At 33.0% G+C, this 24,294-nt stretch overlaps 1 protein-coding gene across 6 annotated transcripts in view; it reads left to right on the top strand.

Moving 5' to 3' along the window:
• Positions 1-21,140, top strand: part of ERBIN (erbb2 interacting protein) — a 127,818-nt gene extending 106,678 nt beyond the window's left edge. For 2 of the 6 annotated variants that reach the window (XM_019414360.2, XM_053907317.1), the window contains 9 exons: positions 915-1,029; positions 3,038-3,224; positions 5,221-6,766; positions 10,676-10,819; positions 13,505-13,624; positions 16,242-16,451; positions 17,533-17,625; positions 18,787-18,861; positions 19,644-21,140. In XM_019414360.2, coding sequence (XP_019269905.1) covers positions 915-1,029; positions 3,038-3,224; positions 5,221-6,766; positions 10,676-10,819; positions 13,505-13,624; positions 16,242-16,451; positions 17,533-17,625; positions 18,787-18,861; positions 19,644-19,751 — 2,598 coding nt within the window. In that variant the 3' untranslated portion in view covers positions 19,752-21,140. The remainder of the gene's footprint in view (positions 1-914; positions 1,030-3,037; positions 3,225-5,220; positions 6,767-10,675; positions 10,820-13,504; positions 13,625-16,241; positions 16,452-17,532; positions 17,626-18,786; positions 18,862-19,643) is intronic. The other 4 variants (XM_019414361.2, XM_019414362.2, XM_019414363.2 and 1 more) reach the window with 4 other exon arrangements.
• The last annotated feature ends 3,154 nt before the right edge of the window (positions 21,141-24,294 follow it).

Raw genomic sequence — 24,294 nt, 5'->3', positions numbered from 1 at the left:
CACAGTCATTTGTTTACATGTTGTCTGTGGCAAAGTTGTGCTACAGTGACAGAGTTGGGTAGTTGAAGAGACCTTTAGGGCCCTTGAAGTGTAACATATTTATGATCTGGCATTTTTACTGAAATAGTTTGCTGACCCTGGTCCATGTCTTTATTATGTCACTTGTGAGTACCTAAAAGTCTTAGTACTTTTAACAGAACAGTTTTTAAGAATTTTTATTTATTTTCATCCTTAACTATGAATAATTTAACGTGCAAAAGATTTGTTTTTATATAGAGAGTATGCGCATTGTTAAAATATTTGTATAAATGTTTGTTCACTACCAGGTCCTCCTCCCTCCCCTGCACCCCCTTTCACTTAGTAGCACTCAGTGGCAGATAATCTGGGATAGTTGCCAAATATTAGAGAAAAATTCATGGAGATTAATAAAAAATTCTGTCTTCAAATTGGGCAAAAATTACCATGAATTCATTTTAATAGAAGAATACCTCAGTCCTTCTGATTCCTTGGAACCTGATAATTTTAGAATAAATTTGAGAATTCGGAAGGGACTTTTTTTGGAGCACCTTCGCTAAACAAGTTTTTCTAAGACAGGGATTATGTTTTATTCATTTTTGTATTTGTAGCACTTGACATAGTAACAGCACATAGTAATCATTAATACACTTGAATTAAGGCCTACCACGGAATTTTATCCCATAGCCATTCGACATATTGTTAATAATTACCATAGTTTTATTGCCATATCTTGAAAAATTTAAATCATATACTAGTTTTAGTCAATATTACCATAAAAAAGTTTCATCCATGTTCTAAATATTATTTTCTCTTTGAAGTTCTTATGAGTTAATATGTATTCATTTAAAGAAACCAAAATTTATTTAAATATTTTCTTTCTTTTTTCTTTACATTAGGAATCTGAAGAACTTTCATCTGATGAAGAGATGAAAATGGCAGAGATGCGACCACCTTTAATTGAAAGCTCTATTAACCAGCCAAAAGTTGTAGCTCTTAGTAATAACAAAAAAGGTTAGATATTGAAAGTGCTAGGAATAGAAATGGGCTGGATTTATCAAATTTATAAATTTTTTTGAAATAAATTTCACTAAATATCATTGTTACTTAAAACACTTTTTAGAAACAATTTTTAAAACATGCTTTTTTAAAAGTTCTGTTCCTAATCTTCCTAGTTTTTAAAGAAGAATATTGTTAGATTTTTTTTCTCTTCCCTCATACATGTTTACTTATAAGGTCATGGGCTTCACAGGCACACAAAACTGGATTATGATTCCATTTCTGCCACTTACTTGCCATGTAATCCTTGAGCTACTTAATTTTATCCATATGAAGTTACCTGACTTGACATACGCTGAGGCTGATGAAGGACTTTATGAGTATCATGTACTAGATTATTCATTGTACTCAGATCTAGCATTGTATCTGATGTAGAATAGCTGCTTATTGTTATTTTTCTGTCTAGAACTCTTTTTTAAACCATTCTCACACCATAGCCATTTTTCACATAACATAGAATCTCAGGCCCTTCTTAGAAATGAAAGGGAATTTGAAGGGTATCTATCCTTTCCTTTCATCCTTGTCTCACTCCTCCCCATAAGTGCCTGAACTGGTCTGTAGTATCTTTACCAAATATTTATCCAGCCTTTGCCTTTATGGCATTAATGAAACTTACTATCCAGCTGGCCCTTAGATAGTTTAGGTTTCATGACAATAGTGGTAGTGATATTTGAATACTTACTAGTTGCTGCTTATTACTATGCTAAATATTTTACATATTACTTTCTAACTGTCACAATGAGGTAGAAGAAGAGGAATATGTCTAGGAAAGAACTTACCTGCCATCTTGTTTAACGATATTTTAAAAATTAAAAACCCAGCACCCAAATACCTTAAAATTGAAGATCCTGAGCCCTATGTACTATTACTGCCAACTGTAAACACAAATTCAGACTAATTGAACTGTGCTCCTTTTGAAACAAAAAAAATATTTTTAATTCATACAATCTCCTATTTCTGTGTCTATATATACAATTTCTATGATTTGGATAGAATTGCATTAGTTAAAAACAGCCTTTAGGGTTGTAAAAATACTGTTATTATCTTCTTTTGTTTTGTTTTTAAGTAAGCTCTGTGCCCACCTTGGAGCTTGAAGTCCTGACCCTGAGTTCCACAGTCGCATGCTCCACCAACTGAGCCAGCCAAGTGCCCAAGTTATTATCTTTTCATTATTACTTAAAAAAAAAAATAATACTTTTTAATAGTACCTGTCTATAATGGAGTATAAATATTGTCTATTTCTGTTTATATAAAAAACAAAAGCCATTTCATATATTGATAGTTTATTTTTCATATGCAGTTCTTTGAAATGGCTTAAAAACAGGAAAAGAGAGCTGACCTTGTGAAAACTCCTTGATTGGTAATTTTTTTTAATTGACTGTATTGCTCATTTTTATTTTCAGGATAGATCAAAACAGTTGCATACATGTATGAAATAATTTCTTCCCCAGATAAATTTACCTAAGCTGTGAACTATACTATTTATTCTTTATTATTATGACCTTTTAAAGTAATGAATGTGGGGGCACCTGGCTGGCTTAGTCAATAGGGCATGCAACTCTTGATCTCTGGGTTGTGAGTTCAAGCCTCACATTGGGCATAGAGCCTACTTTCAAAAGACAATTGTAACTGAGTGGAAGAGCCATAGTCACTAAAATTAATTGATGTCCTTAGAAAAACATTGTGTAATATCATCTTGCCAGTAGTAAAAACTAAATCAAATTCTCGGTAACCTTAACATATGTTATATTTGTCAAAAACTAATGGTATTATGAGTTTTAAATTCTTTAATCTTTGTGTGTATTAGGACTAAATTTTCAAAAGTGGCTTTGGTTGTCTTTTTATCCATATAATTTTTTATGTATTTGACCCAGTACAATATAAATGCCATTTGTCTTCACTTCAAAGTATTAAACACAAATTCTTAGTGACTTTATCAACGGCTTAAGTTTTTTTGTTTCAGATGATACAAAGGATACAGATTCTTTATCAGATGAAGTTACACACAATAGCAATCAGAATAACAGCAACTGTTCTTCTCCATCTCGGATGTCTGATTCAGTTTCTCTTAATACTGATAGTAGTCAAGATACCTCACTCTGCTCTCCAATGAAACAAACCCATATTGGTGGTATTAATTCCAAAATCAGGTTTGTGACATCTTAACAGAATAATTTTTTTTGTACAATAGAGATAATAAGGCAAATCAATATATGGACTAAAACCAAAGATTTCACAAATTAATATTATAGAAGTAGATCAGGTAGTGTATGGTTTCGTCCCCATTTTATTACTAATTACTTAACTTTTCTACATTTCCATTTTAAATTAGTTTTTTAAATGGGGAAGAAGAAGGGACCAGGCTGGCTCTGTCCGAACAGTTTGTGACTCTTGATCGTTGGGTTCTGGGTTCAAGCCTCACATGGGTGTAGGGATTACTAAAAAAATAAACTTTTAAAAATATAAATGGGGAAGAAAAGATTTAAAATATCCTAATTCTCCTCATTAAAAAGTTGAACACTTTTATGATATTTTTAGGTATTACAACATAAATAGCTTGTTTGGAGTAATTCAAGTTGAAATAGGTATTTTTTAGATACTCTTTTTTGGGGAGTGTCATTAAAGAGCATTCAGTACTTTTAATTACTTCTGTATCTTTGACTTAGACTTAAATTTGTAGGTCAGATTCTGAAACAAGACTTAATTCCTACAGGCTGAAATTAGCTGAAGTTTAAAACGTCTATTATTTGAGCTCTCAATATATTTGGCTATCAAAATAAGACTGTTGTTTTACTTTCATGTTATAATATATCAGCTAGGTGCTTATTAGAAAGATTTGGGTTTCTACTGAACCCACAGCTAATTGTGTAGATACTGTTGACTACTTTTTAGAGGCAAATGATTCTTAAATTCCAGGCATCTTAAGTCAAATTTTGTATTTATTGATTTGAATTGTTGTAAAAGGAAAATGAATTTTATGTCTCAAAATGAGTTTAGCCGTTATGTAGTTGTAATTATGATTATTTATATGTTTTCTGAATTTGAGACTAAAACCTAGTGGTAAAATAATAATTTTTATAACCTCTTAGATGTTAAAATAATGAGTAATTTCTTGAATAATAAAATGTTACTGATATTTTGTTGGGAATTACTTGAGTATTTTATAAATCATGTTTTTTATGTAATGAAATAAAGGCTAAGAAAGGGATATATCCACAACTTTCTTTGTTGTATTTCTAGTAATATAGTCTATTACCTAATGGGAAGATGAATACTGAAGAATACTTGTTGAAACATAACTTGCATATTTATACAAAATGACACAAATGTTTTCATATTTGTGTGAAATAGATTTATTTCTACCAAGTAGAAATAAAATGTTTTCTGTAATCTTGGAAGAGCACATTTATAAATATTTGCCAAATAAAATGAAGTCATTTAGACATCATTAGATTTAGTTTTGCTTTTGATCTTCAAATTATTTTTTCAGTGTTGCATTTTTTATTTTCTTTTTTTAAATCAACATACAGTAAAATTGACTTTTTGTTGAGTTCTACAAGTTTTGTTTTTAGTATTGTTGATTGTCTTTACATTTTGTAGATCTTTGAGTAATTGTTTATTTCTTACCTTTTTATAATGTATTTATGTATTTGAATCTAATAATTACTTAGTTAATGATTAACTATAGTTAATAATTATTAGTAATTATTATTAACTGTAGTTAATGTAAGGTTTCAGAATTATTTGTAAAAATGTTTTGTGCTCTTCACTCAACACTTGAAGTCATTGGCTTTCCATGTATCTACCTATCTTTCAAGAATTTCATGTTTTAGCATTCGTGAAAATGTGGATAAGTCCATTTTTCTTCACCATTTAGCCTTATTAATCTATATTGTGGCAAAGTGATTGGTATTATTGATTGTGAATTTTAATTAATGTTTTACTTGTCTCCATTTAATGTAAATCTACATTACTTTATTATTCGATAATATTTTAAAATAACATACTTGCTAATAAATGACTTTCGTCTTTGACTCTCATCAGCTCTTTTAACTTTGTGTAGCTACACATTAATTAGTTATTAATGTTTTTGTTACTAAGAAACTGGGCTTTATGATGTTTATGATAACATTATCTTTGTTTTAGGCAAGAAGATGAAAATTTTAACAGCCTTTTACAAAATGGAGATGTTTTAAATCATTCAACAGAAGAAAACTACCAGGTTCATGATAAAAAAGATTTTAACTTACCTGAATATGATTTGAATATTGAAGAGCGATTAGTTCTTATTGAGAAAGGTGTTGACTCAACAGCCACATCTGATGAATCTCACAAATTAGACCATATCAATATGAATCTTAATAAACTTGTAACTAATGATACATTTCAACCAGAAATAGTGGAAAGATCCAAGACACAAGATATAGTGCTTGGAACGGACTTTTTAAGCATTAATGCTAAAGGAGAAGCTGAGCACTTGGAAAATGGAAATAAGTATCCTAATCTGGAATGTGTAAATAAGGCAAATGGACATCCTGAGGACACTCCACAGTCCCCTAGGAGGACTGAACCACATGACACTGATTCGTCTGTTGATATGGGTATTTCCAAAAGCACTGAAGATCTCTCCCCTCAGAGAAGTGGGCCAATTGGATCTGTTGTGAAATCTCATAGTATAACTAATATGGAGACTGGAGGACTAAAAATCTATGACATTGTTAGTGATAATGGACCACAGCAACCAAGTACAACAGTTAAAGTAACATCTACTGTTGATGGAAAAAATATTGTCAGGAGCAAGTCTGCTACACTTTTGTATGATCAACCATTGCAAGTATTTACTGGTTCTTCTTCATCTTCTGATTTAATATCAGGTACAAAGGCAATTTTCAAGTTTGACTCAAATCATAATCCTGAAGAGCCAAATATAATAAGAGGCTCCACAATAAGTGGCCCACAATCTACACCTCAAATATATGGTCCTCCACAATATAATATTCAATACAGTAGCAGTGCTGCTGTCAAGGACACTATGTGGCACAGCAAACAAAATCCCCAGATAGATCATGTCAGTTTTCCTCCTCAGCGCCTTCCTAGATCAGAGAGCACAGAAAATCACGGTTACGCTAAACATTCTGCCAATATGAATTTCTCTAACCATAACAACGTTCGAGCTAGTACTGGATACCATTTACATCAGAGAATGGGCCCAGGAAGACATGGGGAAGTGTGGGCCATCTCACCAAATGAACGACTCATTCCTGGAGCAACTCGAACTACGATTCAGCGACAAAGTAGTGTGTCCTCTACAGCTTCTGTAAATCTTGGTGAGTCAGGTCCCACAAGGCGGGCCCAAATTCCAGAAGGAGATTATTTGTCGTACAGAGAGTTACATTCAGTGGGAAGAACTCCAGTGATGTCAGGATCACAGAGACCTCTTTCTGCACGAACATACAGCATCGATGGTCCAAATGCATCAAGGCCTCAGAGTGCTCGACCCTCCATTAGTGAAATACCAGAGAGAACTATGTCAGTTAGTGATTTTAATTATTCACGGACTAGTCCTTCAAAAAGACCAAATGCAAGAGTTAGTTCTGAGCATTCTTTATTAGATCCTCCAGGAAAAAGTAAAGTTCCTCATGACTGGCGAGAGCAAGTACTACGACACATCGAGGCCAAAAAATTAGAAAAGGTAATTAAATATGAATTTTTCATTTTCCTCTCTATGAATTTATTTTTCTTAAAAATATTTGGTATTCTTTGTTTTTTAAACAAGGTGATACAAGATGCTCTGAATTACTGAATACATACTTAACATTTGAGGAGTTTTTTCTTAGTGTTTACAATAGAGTCTAAGTTTAGACTTAGCCGGACTCAAAAACAACTGAGATGGTAGTGTATGCTTCTTTTCTGCCTCTTATTCCCCAGTGTTTTCTAATGATCTTAAATTCATTGCCTGTGTTTATGTGTGTATCTCTTTTAGATTCTGCCACACATACTTTAAATAATACATGTGTATACATGTGTACCTCCTTTTAGCAGTTTTTGACCTCCTGCTCTCGTCTATTAATTATTGTTGGTTATGTAAATATGTGTATAAAAATAGAACTATATAGTTAGAAAAATAACAAGAAATATAAATATTTCATCTAAGATTTTTTTTTCCCAGAGAATGTTAAAAGACTAACACTGTCACTGACATAGATGTCTTCTGGCACGGCATTTATTCTTGACTTTTTTGAACTGCATTTCTGACTTCTCTGATCTCAAGTGTCTGTCACTCTAATGAAGTTTAGAAATGATTGGTAAAACAACTTAGGCATCTCTTCAGTTTAACTTCACATGTAGATGTCATTTTTTTGAAAGGAGTTAAAATTTTTTAAAATTATATAAAACTGATAAATTAGTGTCACAGTTCTTTGGCTTTGGCTCAAGTGTATGGGGCACATTTTTAAAGATTTAATTTCATATCTCTCAGTAGTTTTTACCCAAGAATTTTGTTATCTCTGTTTATTAAATATGTTTTTTAAAACAGCTAAATGTATACAACCTCAATTAGTCATTTAAAAAAGTTCCCTAGGTCTAATTTTTTTAGAAGTAAACCCGTAAAATATGATTAGTATCGTATATCAATTCACATTAAACTTCTGCCTGTAATTATTAGCTCTTTTCAGTGCTGTCTTCCCAACTTTAAATAGCTGTGCATCTAATGGTCTTAGGCAACCTCATTCTCTTCCATTTTGTTTCAGTATAACTGTATAAATTGTTGGTTCTTTGGACTTGTGTGCCTTTTCTAAGGAATTTGGAAATTTCTTAAGCAGAGGAATACCACAGCTGTTTTATAAGTAAACCTCTGGAGATAATATGGAATTGGAAGGAGGGAGGGCTATAGTTTTTTGTTGTTGTTTTGTTTTGTTTTTTTTGAGAAGGAAGAGACTACAGTTAAGTTGATTGAGCTATGAGGCTATCTAGTGGTCCAGAAAATAAATGAGAAATGTTTCGGAGGAACTGAGACAAAGGCAAGAATTCAAGACACCGTTTTGAAACACACTTTATAATATCTGACTCGTGATTGGAATATTCCTCTAATAATAAGTCTTTGAGGAAAAGGGAGTAAGCTTGAGTGGTGCCTTGAATGACTGGTTGTTGGGATTGCCAAAATAGAGAAGGAATAACAGATTTGGATAAAGAGATGAGTCTGGTTATCATTATATTCTATAGAGTTGACATGTCAGGAGCTATTCTCCCATTACTGTCTGACGGAGATATACCTAGACTTTAGTCATCAGGAAGCAGGTAGCAGCTACCCCATTGTTCATTGTACCTCTCTGCTTTTTATATTTAGAAATTTGCTGTACAATTACTTGAGGAGTACATGCCAGTAGTTTCCCACTTGTGCCCACTGGTAATTTAGAAGTGAAAATTAGCCCAAGGAAACTAAGAAAAGCCTTGTGAGGACACAGAGCAACATGATTTAGACCAAACACTTGAAAGCTTTGGTTGAAAATGGTGGAGGGTGATGGAAAATCTCTTTTGCTCCTCTGCAATTCCTCTTCCTCCCCCAAATTTAATTCTGATGGCAGGTAGACATTTGAAAAATTTCCCCAGGGAATTTCACAATGCCCAACCCTCCCTTTGGAGGTAAGTCCCCAAATCATAAGTTGCTACTTTGCCCAGCTTATTTGTTTAGCATTAATACAATAATTAGATAAGTTAAAGCTTACTTGGTTTTTTAAACCTTGTTGTAGTAACTTTCCTTCCTGTCCCTGCAACAAAACTGTACCTGAAACCCAAACATGTGATTATATTTCACCTCATTCTTCTCAAGACTTGTTTAATTAAACTCATGATTCTTATAAGAAGCACTCAACCAGAATATGATTAATGTAACATGAAAATTGCCACATTCATTTGCTTTTATACAGCTATTAGCCTGTAATGAACATCAGTGTCCAGGACATATTCCTTAACTGAGCTCTGCACAATGTGTTATGTTGTAACAGGATGCAGTTTTATATGGACGTCTGTGTACAACCCTGAATTACAAACCAGATGTGTTCTGAGCTTCAGCCTTCTTAGTCAGTGAAATATTTACAAAAACCTTACATATGTTCAAAGACAACAGAAAAGGCTTTGATTCCTGGATTTACATATCATTAAAAAGGGTCATTTGGGCCATTCAAGTTAAGAACATATTAAAATTGTGTGTAACACATGAGTATGTGTTGTTTATGTTGGGGCAGGGGTGTTAGTGTGTGTAATTTCTTTAGTTTTACATTCTAATCAAATGTTTATGGAACCTCTGAATTGCCACTGCCAAATCCTTATTGTTTGTGAAATGGTCTGGGAAAGTATAGTTGTGGCCTCTTAAGTTTAGCTTTTTCTTTACTCATTACTTTGGAATCCACAAAATAACTAAGAGTGCATTGTAATTTTATAGATCTCTTTCATTCTCGAAGGCCATATTAATGTTTCTTGATATTAGAGATCAACTTCATTATCTGGAGAAGGTATATAGGTTCTCTGAGAGTAATATAGAAATGCTTGTAAGCTTACAAGCTTGTAATGACAACATACACATATAATGCTTACAAGCATTTCTATACTTCTTGATAAGCAAGCCGTGCTCAAAGTGTGGTTACTCTCAATTTAACCATAAGACCATCCAATATTCAGGGACATAAGTAAAAGCATCCACATGAAAAAACAGCATTTAACAGCTCTAGGAGTAAACAAGCAGGAACAATGAAAATCAGGCATTGTGTTTATTGAGGTACATTTTTTAGGCAGCTCTGGGATTAGTGATTGGGCATTCATGTAAACTCAGTCTGCATGAAGATTCCATCAGTGATTCTTCAAGTTTAAGCAACAAATGCCACTGCTAACTCCTAAAATCTTAAGTATCTATTTATTTGAATGGGAAATTTTTTTTACAAGTACATTTTCTAGGGATTTTTTTCTTCTGGTAATTTGAGAGCGGGAAGAGCCTTGTAAATGCTATATACTAAAACTTTGTGTTATATACTAAAACTATGTTAACCTTTTTTCTAATGTAAGACATGTTTCTAAATGTAGAAGGTAATTTTTTTTTAGAGAAGGTAATGGCCAAAAAAAAAGAGAAAGAAAGAAAGAAAGAAATTGCAATGGCCAAAAGCCAAGTGTTTTTTGCCGATAATATTTTGTGCTTTGTACGTATGTTTAAACTTAAGCTGAGAAATCAGCTTGTATTCTTATAGAACTACACATATATACATACATTTAAGTTTGACATCAATTCCTGTTTTCTGATAAACTTCCAATAAGATGTATTAGGAGTAAAGGAAATAATTGCATTGTAAAAGACACTATATGTTTGTACTTTCTTTAGCGTTTAAACATGTGAATGGTTGGATTTACATGTACTTTATGTGTATATGTGTATGTTGTCATGTAAATAATATGGTAAATAGTGCCAATTTCTTGCAGTGGCACTGAAAATTCAGTGCATGATATTCCCTGTGTGGTATTGGGGTTACTTATAAATACGTCTATGTACATAACATGTCTTGTGAATTTTGCATGCTACACTAATCTCTGTTAAATCTATCCCCTCTTTATTCAGAGCATGCTGTCAAGGTCCTTTAATTCCAATTTTACTGCTGTAAGCAACTTTCACTATGGCAGCTCTAGGGATCTGCATGGCAGCCAAGGCAGCCTTGCCTTGAGTGTTGCAGACGGAAGAGGTTCTGGTGGGCACATTTTTCGAGTGAGTACCTGTAGTAGACCAGTACTTTTAGTACACAGAAGAGAAAAAAAGACCCCACATTTTAATGCTTTCATGTTTTTAGACAATACGTTTTTACTGTGGGTTAGATACTTTGATAACCTTCTGGTTCTTCCATGGCTTAGTTCTAAAACTTTCTGCAAAGCCGATTTAGTATTTATCTCTCAAGTTTCTCTGGCCATCAGCTAAGGATGTAGTCTGCTCTTGTTTATGTAAATAGGGATGAGCAATAGGAATAACTGAGAGTTGTTTTTTTTTTTTCTACTTATTATGCTTTACGGTGTTTTCTCTTAATAAAATTAACTAACTCTCTCTAAATCAAGGTTTAAGGCTATGCTGTATATAGTACACAGTGGGGTTGTGGGGAAGAATAATTTTTACTTTAGTGATTGAGAATTGGCAGATGAAAAGCACTGCCTGGAAGTAAGTTTAATCACAGTTTGCTAGATAGGATTAAATGTGAGACTGGAGAAATTCTAAGAAATACCAATGAAAAGGCAAAAGCCAAATTCTTTTATTAATGGTTAATAGTCATTAACGGTTTTTTTTTTTTTTTATTTATTTATTTATTTATTTATTTATTGAGAAAGAGAGAGAATCCCAAGCAGACTCCTCCTCACTCAATGCAGAGCCTGACACGGGGCTCAATCCCATAAACCATGAGATCAAGACCTGAGCTGAGATTAAGAGTTGGATGTTTAACCAACTGAGCCAACCAAGCTCCCCAATGGCATATTCTTTTAATGAAAGTTAAGGGTAAGGGTTAAGAATGGCAGAGAAGGAGAAAGAACAGAACAGCTCTGGCCTGGCTCTATTTTAAGATTTTTCTCTTAATAACAACGTGAGGTGTAATATGTCCTCAAAATAAATACTTCCTTCTCCCCCTTTCCTTTCATTCCAAAAAGATTTTTCTCCTTTTTACAGCCTTACTTGTCTCCTCCCCACAGTTTTATTTCCATGTTTACTCTGATTACTTCTGGGTCCTTTGCTTTTTCCTGAGGGTCCCCATCCTCTTTTTAGTACATAGCTGGCTTTGCTCTGTTGTGTTCTAAGGCAAGAGCAGTCTCCTGGATTCACTCCGCTGTGGCTGGGCTTCACTCTTCTTGCTCTGCCCTCTGTCATCTGCCACCACTTGGATTCCATGTTAGAGTGATAGCAATTGTTTTGTAATTTATCCCTTTGAAATGGAGAGAGAAGGGTGATAGCTCTTGAGCCCAGCATTTCTGGTACTCTTTCCAACTGAAGCCAAAGAATGGACACAAGAGGCTTTTATCAACTCAGGGGTTATCCTTATAGTCATCTGGAACAGTTATTCTTTCCAAATTCTTGTACAGTAATATTTTTTGCTTGTTATTCTTACATTCAGAGCCTTTGAGTCTATTGCATTTTACTTTTTCATTCATAATATATAGTTGTTCTTTTAAAGACCTGAATAGACTGGAGTTTAAACTTGCAGCTATGACCTAAGTTGATTACTGTGGATTCTGAGAGCACATCTCAGAAATGAGGAAGGAAGGCAAAATATTCATTGCATAAATACACAAAATTAGATCAAACCAAATCTAAAAATGCTAATCCATGCTTTGAATGAGCAACTAACTACACATGATAGCTCTGTTGCAGATAAAGTTTATAAGATTAAATTACAAGCCCTTAGGTTTTTATGTATCCTGTGGTATATCATAATGAAGTAGATTTCAGATTATTTTTCAGTATGATGATGTAGTTTACATACCTGTGTTGCTAGCCACATACTGTTTTGAAAGTTACAATAGTGCTATTTATCACAATCCCTTTAGTTTTCAACAATATAGCTGGGTATATTTAGAACTAGATTAAAATGAAAAGTACAGGCATCTTTCTTCCCAGCATGTTTGTAAAAAATATTCAGAGATAATGAAATAACTGAGTCTGCTTTTTTCTCTAAACCTATCATTGAGGTAAACTAGAAGGATATTATTGGTCATATAAAAATATGAACTCTAGTTAATTTTAAGTGTTTCACCAAACCATTGGTTTTGAAAATACTGAGCTAATACTATGATACAATTAAGTTAAAGTGAATTTTATGAGACTATATATTTATTAATACTGTTTATCATTAAAAAGAAGATCCCAGGTGGCACTGTGCTGTTAAAAGAATAGCAGTTAATTTTTTTTCCAAAAAACCCAAAAACCTTTATATATACTCAACAAGAGATTGTTTTAGTTGCTCTTAAAATTTGGGACTCTTAACTTTGATTAATAACTAAATCAACCTAGCACAGTATTGCTAGCTTCACAATAATTTCACAGTATTGAAAGCTAGGTATTACTGTAAATATAACAGAAAGCATTATGAAGAAATAGCTTAACAGTGTATGTTAAAAGTACTAATAATTTTTACAGTTTTGTTGAGATGTAATTGACATATTAGTCCAAAGTATATATCATAATAATTTGATATATGTATATATTGTGAAATGAATGCCACAACAAATTTAGTTAATGTCCATCGTCAAGGTACTGATATTAATGGCAGTTATGATGGTGATGTTTATTGGGTTCTTCATCTTTCCATGATCTTGTAATATTTTTTCCTAATCTCCTTTCACGTGTCATCATCATTTTGATTTTACATCTTAAAGAACATTGTTTGTTTACTTTTTATTTTCCCCTCATTTGAAGCATCCCCAGACATCCTGTCCAGGAGATCCTTGTCAAGATGATCTATTCATTTCAGGACAGCCGAACTACTCATCAGCTACACTTAGTCACAAAGATGTTCCTCCAGACAGCTTGATAAAAGTAGGTGCTCAGGAAATAAATGAACACATCTCTTTGAACTTACTCTGTTTTACAGATTTTAAACTGGAAATATCATGTATGCTTTAACAATGAAAATAATTTTTTGAGGACTTTTCCTCCTTGATTAGTAAAGATTTTTTTTAAAAACTAATTTAGAAATATGAAATATATTTTTGCCCTGTTATTTCCTGGTTTAGTCCATGATTTTTTTTCCACACTGGAGAATCATTTTATTGTTTTTGATTTCTCTACTATCACCTACTTACCTTATTGTTTGAGTCAGAGGCTCTTTGCATTCCTGTTTGAGTCAGAGGCTTTTTGGTATTGGAGAATTAAAGATGAACCTGTCTTAAATTCCTCACTTGAGGATATTTTATCATTACTAAAGACATTTTAAAATTCTTTAAATGTAATTAAAAATCACCTTGAAAGCGTTTTGTATGTGATAAATGATGATTGTATTCTTAATACTTTTGTTACTAAAGCATCACTTACTCACAGATTTTACTTTTCTGTCACCCAATACCAGATAGTTAACTCTTTTCTTTAATATTCTCGCTCAGCTATTCTTTCTCTTAACTAATTCCGTATCCCTTGTATAACGAGATACAATTATGAAGCATACTTATGTATTATATAAAAACTTTTGCATTGTTCTTGAGAGTAGGAACCCAGACATATAGCATAAATTCATACATATCTATTTATTTTACCTTTTTTTTCTTTTTCTTTTAATTGAGCTATGTTAACCAGTTTCTTTTTCTTTTTAATATCAATTTTGTATTCTAGGTTACTGGGTTTGTTTTCATACTTTTATTCTCCTGAGCCATCTGCTAATGATAGCTTATTTTATTCCATGGGTATGTTTAACATTGATGTAAAGTGTCAGGCACAACCAAGAATCTAGGTGTCTAGAAGTCTGAAGCATGGGTCAGAAGTAATTACTGTTTGGAATATTTTCCTTAGGAGAAAGGTATTGAATCTGCACATAGGAATAAATGGTATAAATGTGGAGAAAAGCAAGAGCTATGTGCTGAGTTGTGTATAAGTAATAAAATAACAGCACAAGCATTTAAATACTCCTGGGCAGATGAATTGCTTCAAATCTACAGAGTTCAAGTAGTAAGCAACCACAATTTAAAACGAAAAGATATAAAGATAATAAAATACCTCATTCTCTTTTTCTCCAACCAGTGTAAGATTTGTCATAGAGTAATATCATCTTTGTGCTCTGTTATAAAACCCCCATATAAGTTTCCAAACTTGAGAAATAACCAAGTTCTCAAATACAACACAGTGAAAAGCTAACTTTTTTTTAAAGTAAAAATCTTCACCAAAAGGGAAGCTTCTTTGTTTCCTTCAGCAAGGTTGATGTAAAAAGAGCATGTAGTTCTGAAACAATTGCCATAATCTTTTCCCAAACTTTTCTACTTTGGAATAATTTTAGGAGAATGGGGCTCAGTATTTATCTCATAGTTTTTCTATAATTCACTTGTGGATGAGATCACCTTTTTATTAATAGTCAACAATGAAATTTTAAATGATTGAATAGCTTAAAAGTATTTCCTCTTTTATACAAAAATCTCTTTATATGCAAATATTTATAATACAAATGTAAACTTATTTTTCAGATAGATTTCTCATACTGGGGCACCTGGGTGGCTCAGTCGGTTAAGCGTCCAGATCTTGATTTCCCCTCAGGTCATGATCTCACAGTATGTGAGATTGAGCCCCACGTTGGGCTGTGCTCTGACAATGGGCCTGCTTGGGATTGCTTCTCTCCCACTCTCTCTGCCCCTCCCTGCTCACACTCTTGCTTGCTCTCTCTCAAAATAAATAAAAAATTCCTCATGCCGACATAACAGCCACATTTCCACAAAGGTGGCTTTAAGTCTAAAACTCAGATTCATTCATTCTGAACAATGAGAAGCATTAAAACAAGGATAATTCTTTAACAAAATAATCACCTCAGATTTTTTTGCGTAGCTTGTGAAGAGTAAAACAGAATGTCAAGGCTTAATTTTTGTGGTTAATATTTTATGGAACTAACATTTAGAGAGTTTAAAAATTGCTAACTGGTACACACACACACAAGGAATAAATTTGCTTTTTACTATATTTGTATTTGTTAATTCTGGAAAGAAAGGAATAAAAGTAGAAAATATACTCAGAATAGTAAAAAAATCCTACCACAAAACTTGTTACTTCTGTTCAGAAGAAACATGAAAAAAATGCATCTTCTATGTGTGTGTGAGATGGGAAAATTTACCCTTTTACTGGGCTTAAATTTTAAAATTTTGACATAATCACTGTTTGCTGTTATTGTAAGAAAAAACAGGTCCATGCATACCAAATAGAAAAGCAAATAATTTTATGATAACTTATTTGAAACTTTAAAGAGTGAGAATCTGTCTGCCAAGGACTCAGGCAAGTTTAGAATTCATAGCTTTTTTTCTTTTAAAAGTGTAAAATTAGAAAGAATAGTGTGAGTGTCTTGATAATGTATGATTTAGAATGTTATACTCTAGTGCTTTTGTAATACTCCAAGAAGAAAATCCAACTATTTGTAATAAGACATTATTATTGGTCATTTTAAGACACTTCGTGTTTTTCTTAGATGCCTTTGAGTAATGGACAGATGGGCCAGACCCTCAGGCCTCAGGCAAATTATAGTCAAATACATCACCCCCTTCCTCAGGCTTCTGTGGCAAGGCATCCCTCTAGAGAACAACTAATTGATTACTTGATGCTGAAGGTGGCCCACCAGCCTCCATATACACAGCCCCATTGTTCTCCTAGACAAGGCCATGAACTGGCAAGGCAAGAGGTAAGAACAATCAAGAATACTTGAAATATGAAACTAAGCTCTTAATGTACTTTATAGGTTATTTAATTATTAGCAATAAATCCGCGTAGAATTTTAACATAGTTTTTACCATTTTGTTTAAAGGTGTGGTTTCATGTTAAGTTAATAAGGTGTCAAACTTTGTATTTAACTTGACTCTATGATCTCCCATGTTCTGATTAATTGACATAGCATTTAGTGTTTTGGATGTGATTATTTTTTTCCTAAGGTGGTTGCGTATCCAAAACCTTTTGATGATATTCCAGTAATCAGACCTTCAGGAATATGAATAATAGACCATGAAACTTGACTGGCATGTTATGGTTTCCTATTGTTAATTGACACAGAGAGTTTGAAATTTGACCATAGTCTCCAAACTACTTCAAGAATTAAATCTTACAAAGTAGTATTTAAAAGGTGGCTAATCATACATTTGTATATTTGGATAGTTTATTGATAAAATAATACTATTAGAAACATAGGTAGAGAACAAATGCTTTATTCCTTTTGCTTTAGTCTCTGGGGAAAGGGAGGGTTTTGCAACAAGTTTAGTTCTTGATCTTTTTTTATAACGTGGTTATAAAAAATATTATCAATTGATCATCAATCCTAACATCTTGTGAGCATAGAAACAGATTCAGGAAATGAATCCAACAACCACACAGGGATTTTTAAATATCTTCTGAAACACCCAGTACACAGAGATACTATGTAATTTAGATATTTTACAGATGGAAACTGATCCTAAAATACATGTTTTGTTTGTATGCTCTATATCATTAAAATTCATGATATTTAAAAAAAAAAAAAAACCCACAGGGTCAACATTAATCAATTGCCTGTCCTTGTAAAACAGCAATAGTTTAAGTTAGGAGCTGTGCTTTACAATCTCAGCTGTGCCTTTAACTCACTAACTCATTAACATGATATTCCATGTTGTAGTTTCCCTTTATCTGCCTGAATGTTTATTTTAGATGAATCTTTATGTATTTTACCAATAGTTAAATACTGTGTGTAGCTTTTTCTGAGATAGTGGTAATAGTTTATTTTCATATTAATTTAGATCCGAGTGAGAGTTGAAAAGGATCCAGAACTTGGATTCAGCATATCAGGAGGTGTTGGGGGCAGAGGAAATCCATTCAGACCCGAAGACGATGTGAGTTTGTTTGTATGTCTTTGAGATATCCATAAGGATTTATTCACTAACATAGTGCTCTTATACATAAGTGAAAATCTAACAGATACTTTTATAAATCGAGAAAACACATCACCTTTTTTATTACTCTCTTTATTCATCTTTTTGTCTTGAAATACCACTTCATATGAATTGTTTGAGGAAAGCAAATTAAACCCCCAATTTTATTTTATTTTTTTCCTGGTGATTTTTATTTATTTATTTATTTATTTATTTATTTATTTATTTATTTATTTTAATATGAAATTTATTGTCAGATTGGTTTCCATACAACACCCAGTGCTCATCCCAACAGGTGCCCTTCTCAGTGCCCATCACCCACTTTCCCCCTCCCTCCCACCCCCCATCAACCCTCAGTTTATTCTCAGTTTTTAAGAGTCTCTTATGGTTTGCCTCCCTCCCTCTCTCTTTTTTTTTCCTCCCCCTCCCCCATGGTCCTCTGTTAAGTTTCTCAGGATCCATATAAGAGTGAAAACATACGGTATCTGTCTTTCTCTGTGTGACTTATTTCACTTAGCATCACACTCTCCAGTTCCATCCACATTGCTACAAAAGGCCATATTTCAATCTTTCTCATTGCCAAGTAGTATTCCATTGTGTGTATAAACCACAATTTTTTTATCCATTCATCAGTTGATGGACATTTAGGCTCTTTCCATAATTTGGCTATTGTTGAAAGTGCTGCTATAAACATTGGGGTACAAGTGCCCCTATGCATCAGCACTCCTGTATCCCTTGGGTAAAGTCATAGGAGTGCTATTGCTGGGTCATAGGGTAGATCTATTTTTATTTTTTGAGGAACCTCCACACTGTTTTCCAGAGCTAAACCCCCCAATTTTAAATGTCCATTATATTATGAAGTGATTTTTAAATTTTGTTATTGCTTTTCTGCACATCTGTAGAAATAATTCCATCACTTTAATGAAAATCACTATACTCAAGTCAGAATTATCAGCACCAAAAAAAACATTGGGCTGTGACAATATTCAGAGAAAACCGGGAGAAAAATTGTACTGTAATTCAAGTGTTTGCATACTGTTAAAGAAAAATTGTTCCTTGTTACTCTGTTATTTATGCATCCTGTTTTCCATTAAATGTTTATCTTTTTTGTTGTTGCTGAAGGGTATATTTGTAACAAGGGTACAGCCTGAAGGACCAGCATCAAAATTATTACAGCCAGGTGATAAAATTATTCAGGTAAATAAGATACATCTTTTTATTATTTTCTTAGTTTTTCACTTTATAACATCTTCCTCATCAAGGAATTATTAAATGCCAGATTTTGAAAATAACTCTTTTGTGAAGTTTATTTTTAAATATTTGTGGGTGAAAAACAGTGGCATTTCTTATAAGCTACTCTCTATTATTTTCATCATTTAAAATATTTCTTGTACGTTGCAAAATCATATGGATATTTTTGAATACATGTTTGATATTTCCTAGCATTTTGTTTAAGTTTAGGAATGCTAACTTCTTTAAAATAGGTTGAAAGAATCTTTTTGTTACAAGAATTAAAGAATTTAGTTCATTTGAAGCACTTGGAACTGTGTGTCTGGTATATAGTAAGACCTCAATAAATGTTAGGCCTAAATTATAAGAAATGTAGTGTTTATTGATGGCCCAAGGCAATATGAAGAGTAGGCCTTGCCCTCTGCTATCCTTGCATCTCGGTTGCCTCATTTATATATTAGCACATACACATAACACCTGTCTGACACTGTGTCTTAGACAAGTGCTTCCTAACATTGGATTGCTACATAAGAATCATCTGAAGACGAGGTTCCTGAGTCCCACCTTCAGAGATTTTATTTCCATAGATGTGGGGTAGGGCCCAGGAGTCTACATGTTATTTTAAATTGCCAAAATAATTCTTATTTTCTGCCAGGTTTGTGGACTACCCAGCAGAAATTTAAGTGCACAGATGCAAATACATTATTATTAAATGTTTTTCTGAAAGATATTTTTCTTCTTTCTTCTAGGCCAATGGCTACAGTTTTATCAATATTGAACATGGACAAGCAGTATCTTTGCTAAAAACTTTCCAGAACACAGTAGAGCTCATCATTGTACGAGAGGTTTCCTCATAAGGAATGTGGACAAAAAGAGGGGGAAGGCAGCAAGATTTGTTGGAAGATATTTGCAGGGGAAATTAATATTTTGACTATTTTTATATGTAAAGAAGAACTCAAAAATTATGTTCAAATTTGTACATTAATGAAATCATGGAACTCGTGGTTAGAGGGAAAGAACCACTGTACAGTATATAGGGGAGACTGTTGAATTCATACCATATAAAACTTCTTGTTAGGTTTTTAAACATAGCAATCAAGGCTACAAAAACAAACATATGTTGTTTTTGTATAGATAGTAGGTTTATTTTTGGATTTCATACACATGACTGAACTCTGTGCAAGGCTCTAGTTAGCCTTGATTGTAGCCCAGAGACAGATGGCAGAGCTCTCTGTCTCATAGCTTTTATGCCCTTATTTTTATTCAACTCATATTAATGTTTTTCTGCTGAAACTACTTTTTTTTAATGTGGGCAAGAGATTTGAAGTGTTGGTTTTTGCTATGTGCATATTGAATTGAAGAGTGAGTAGGTGAAGGTGGTGCTGGTGGGTTCACTTTCCAAGGCCAGATTAAAACCATCAATTCCTATAAAAATCTGGAAGCAAAGATTGAAAAAAACAGCTGTTAATGTGTTTTTATTAATAGAATAATGCAATAAAAATGTAATGTCTTTTTAAAGAAATAAAAAAGACGATAATTGCATTTTACGAGCTCTACAGGATCTGTTCTTGTTCTAGCCATTGACAATGCATTTGCTACCGGTGATTCAATTTTTAATTTTTTAGTCACAGGAAATTTTTAACTCTACTGTAGATGCCTGTCCATGCATTTCTTGTGATATGGATATCCTTTGATTTTTTTGCAAATGGTGATGTTTTATAATTAGTACTCCGTTTTAATCTTAATTTATAATTTTTATTTTAAGCAGCAAATGAAACTAAAATGGCCAGTTTTGAGATTGTGTTGCTGTAACACAAAACGTAAGCATATTTAGGAAAGTCTCTCGATCTTGTTTGGTCTCACATTGCCTTGGTAAAGTAAAAGGAAACAGTACGCATGGAGCTAGGAAACCAAAGCAAGTTTGTGAAATTGGCACAGTGATAGAGAATTGCTGTGGAGAGTTGTAGAGCAAAGGGATGGGTCTCTGAGGCCTTCCAGTGTGTCACGGTATTCAAATAAAGGGCTGTTCCTACAGGTAACATTAAATGTGAACTCGACACTTCAGAGTCTTTAAAGGGTTTCTAAGTGTATCAGTGTAATAGAATAGTGTTTTACCACCAGCTGCCTTTGTTCCTCGTTAGTGTAACAAATATTTCATAGATGTCATTAATTTGTTTATCCAAACCATTAATTTTATTTGTTTTTGTTCTGTCTGTGTAATTAAATAAAATTTTAGTAACATGAAATGGTAAGAATTAATGCATGGTTATTTGGACCAGAAAAAAGTGCCACAGAAGACCAATAACTGTTTTTAGTCAAGGCTAGTCTGGAGCCTTTCATTAGAGCAATATTCAGTTATTGCGATTCATTTTTAATTACTAAGAAATATAATTTTGGAATTTTTAATCTGTTATGCTTTGTTCTTCAACCTTGTTTTAATTAAGACTTTTATAGGACTAGCAAAAATGGCAATTTACATTATTTTTGCAAAAAAGGTTGGACTTGTTGTTTTCTTGCTAGTCAGAGAAAATAGGCAGTAATTTTGAAAAGATGTGAACTGAAATATTGCACTTCTTTCAAGATGTTATCAATTGGTTATTGTACTGTATAGTTTTAATATTGATTGAAACCCTTTAACAACTCTTTGTAAATTTTAACTCATTTTAGTTGTTTTTCAGTACTATTTACATAGGAATTGATTTTTATGGATATAGTAGAAGAAATGTGCTGTATTTTGATAAAATTCATTTATTGTATGTGTGTTGTAATCTCTAAAAAAAAATAATGACAAACAGCTTCTTTAAGACAAGCCTCAGTGTTCCCTTTATTCATAGTTTACTGTAAAATATTTTGGCACGTCATTTTTTGTTGATCTCAAATTTTCAGTCACATGCCTCGATGCTCCCTTTATTCATAGTTTTATTGTAAAATATTTTGGCACATTATTTTTTTGTTGATCTCAAATTTTCAGTCATATTCTACTATTAATAAGGAATACATGAAATAGGTATAATCGTGACATTTTCAACTAGTTTATCTTGAATCAGATACATGGACTATAATTTTGGAAAAGGAAATAAGCCACAAAGAACCTTAAGTTAATTGTCTGCATATTATACTGATTTACTACATGTGCAGCAAGTGTTAAATGCACTAGTATTTTATTCTCCTCTTGTTAATTAAAAAAATTTTTTACTGCTCTTATAACACTAAGTTCAGTGAGAAAGTTAGTTACAAAGGAGTAACATGGTACAGTATATAACAAAAAAATAGCAAAAATGTTTTGCACTTAATAGCCATAATTTTCTTCTAAAATATTGGAAAATTAAAATGAAGTAAGAACTCTTTGTTAGAATTTTTGTTTTGGTAATGATAAGTTTTCAAAATCTGAATAGAAGGTTAAATATTCTGAGGAAACAACATTTTTATTTTACATATTGTTGAGTAATTTGTAGTCACAACCCATACCCTTAACTGACCTTATTTAAATATTATGTAGCAAACCATCAAAACCAAAACTGTCTTATTTTTAGTGACAGCGTTTAAAATTTACCACCCTACAGGTGCCTGGGTGGCTCAGTCGGTTGAGCGTCTGACTTCGGATTGGGTCATGACCTCACAGTTTGTGGGTTTGATCCCCACGTCGGGCTCTGTGCTGACAGCTTGGAGCCTGGAGCCTGCTTCGGATTCTGTGTCTTCCTCTCTCTCTGCCCCTTCCCTGCTCATGATCTGTATTTCTCTGTCTCTCAAAAATAAATAAATGTTAAAAAAAAAAAAAAAACTTTAAAATTGACCACCCTAAGATTTTAAACTGTTAAAAGTTGTATGTTCAGAGTAATATATTCTGTACAGAATTGTTTACACAAACCGAAGTTTTATGCTGATGCATTAGAGAATCATCAGTTCATCTAAATCCATGAAATTCTAAAATTTCCTACACATTTATTATGTAAATATTTTTCTGACCTCTTTGGACTTAAGTTGTGTATATACTTCAAAAATTCTTTAAACACAAGCATTGCCATAAACAGAACTAAACTTCTAAGTATTAATTTGTTGTGCTTAAAAAGAAATCCCATTAGCAGCCATGTAATATTTTTATCAGTCAGCATTTATAAAACATTACAAATTTTTTTGTGCATATTTAGATTGCTTGAAGTAACGTAGTGAATAGGTAATAAACTAATTCTGTTTATAGTTGTTTGATTTATTTTTTGAAATTCAGGGTGAGAAGAATTGTCATAGAAAGATATACATCTGTTTTTGTTTTTTGTTGTTTTTTTGGCTATTTAAACCCTTGCATTTCTGGGTATGGAGGAAATGTAATTTACTTTAAACTACTGTTTTTTTACTTCTAAAGGAAGCCCCTGGAATGGGAAATGTTTTCCAGTTCAAGATTGGTGACCAGTCATATCTATTTGAAAGGGTATTTTTTTCATTCCTTTTGTTGAAATTCATATTAGCTTATTCTTTTGGTGTGTAGTAATAAATTTCTTATGAAATAGACATTGAAATTAAAATAGTTTTGTGTTTCATCAAAAGCATTAATGAATACATGTAATTGATGTACAAGGGACCAACAAGATACCACTTTTATTTTTATTTTTTTAATGTTTGTTTTTTAGAGAGAGTATGTGAGCAGGGGAGGGGCAGAGAGACAGGGGCATAGAGGATCCGAATCAGGCCCTGCACAGACAGCAGCAAGCCCAATGCAGGACTTGAACTCATGAACCGTGAGATCATGACCTGAGCTGAAGAAATCAGATGCTCAACCGACTGAGCCACCCATGTGCCCTGATACCACTTTTCTTTTAAAGAATAATCTAAATTGTATGGGCAGCCTGCTCCAACCTTTAGGGATTCCCTTTGTTTCTTTTGTTCCTCTCTCCCTTCCTTTCTTCCTTCCAGCTCCATGCCCAACATAGGGCTCAAACTCACAACGCTGAGATCAATAGTCTCATGCTCTACTGACTGAGCCAGCCAAGTGCCCACCCCCTGTTTCTTAATAGAGAGTTCAAAAAAGTTGTCCATTTTATACCTAAAGCTGCAGTTTCTTTACCTCTGCAGAGTTTTTAATCCCAGGGTGTAGTAGGCATAGTCCATTACAGTTTGGGGAAATTTTTAAGACAATGCTATCATCTTTATTTTAGAACCATGCATTCTTTGTGAAGCAATTTGCATTCTAAACTGAGAAAAAATTTTTAGGAAAAAAGATCTCAGTAGAATCTCCTCACATTTTATTTTAGACAACAATTTAAGGTATTTCTAAAACCTTTCTATAGGATGGTTGGGAAAAGGGCTGAAAAAGAAATAATCCTGTTGATAATAATTGCCTTTTCAAATGTAACAATTAGAGACATGATCTCCCTTGGGATTTCATGTGGCCGTGTAGCTTCTTAA

Source organism: Panthera pardus, unplaced genomic scaffold (genome assembly GCF_024362965.1).
Source record: "Panthera pardus isolate Hobbes unplaced genomic scaffold, ASM2436296v1 HiC_scaffold_2, whole genome shotgun sequence".
NCBI classification, from domain to species: Eukaryota; Metazoa; Chordata; class Mammalia; order Carnivora; family Felidae; genus Panthera; species Panthera pardus.
The sequence above is the reverse complement of the archived record's forward strand: the minus strand, read 5'-3'. Positions and strand labels throughout refer to the sequence as shown.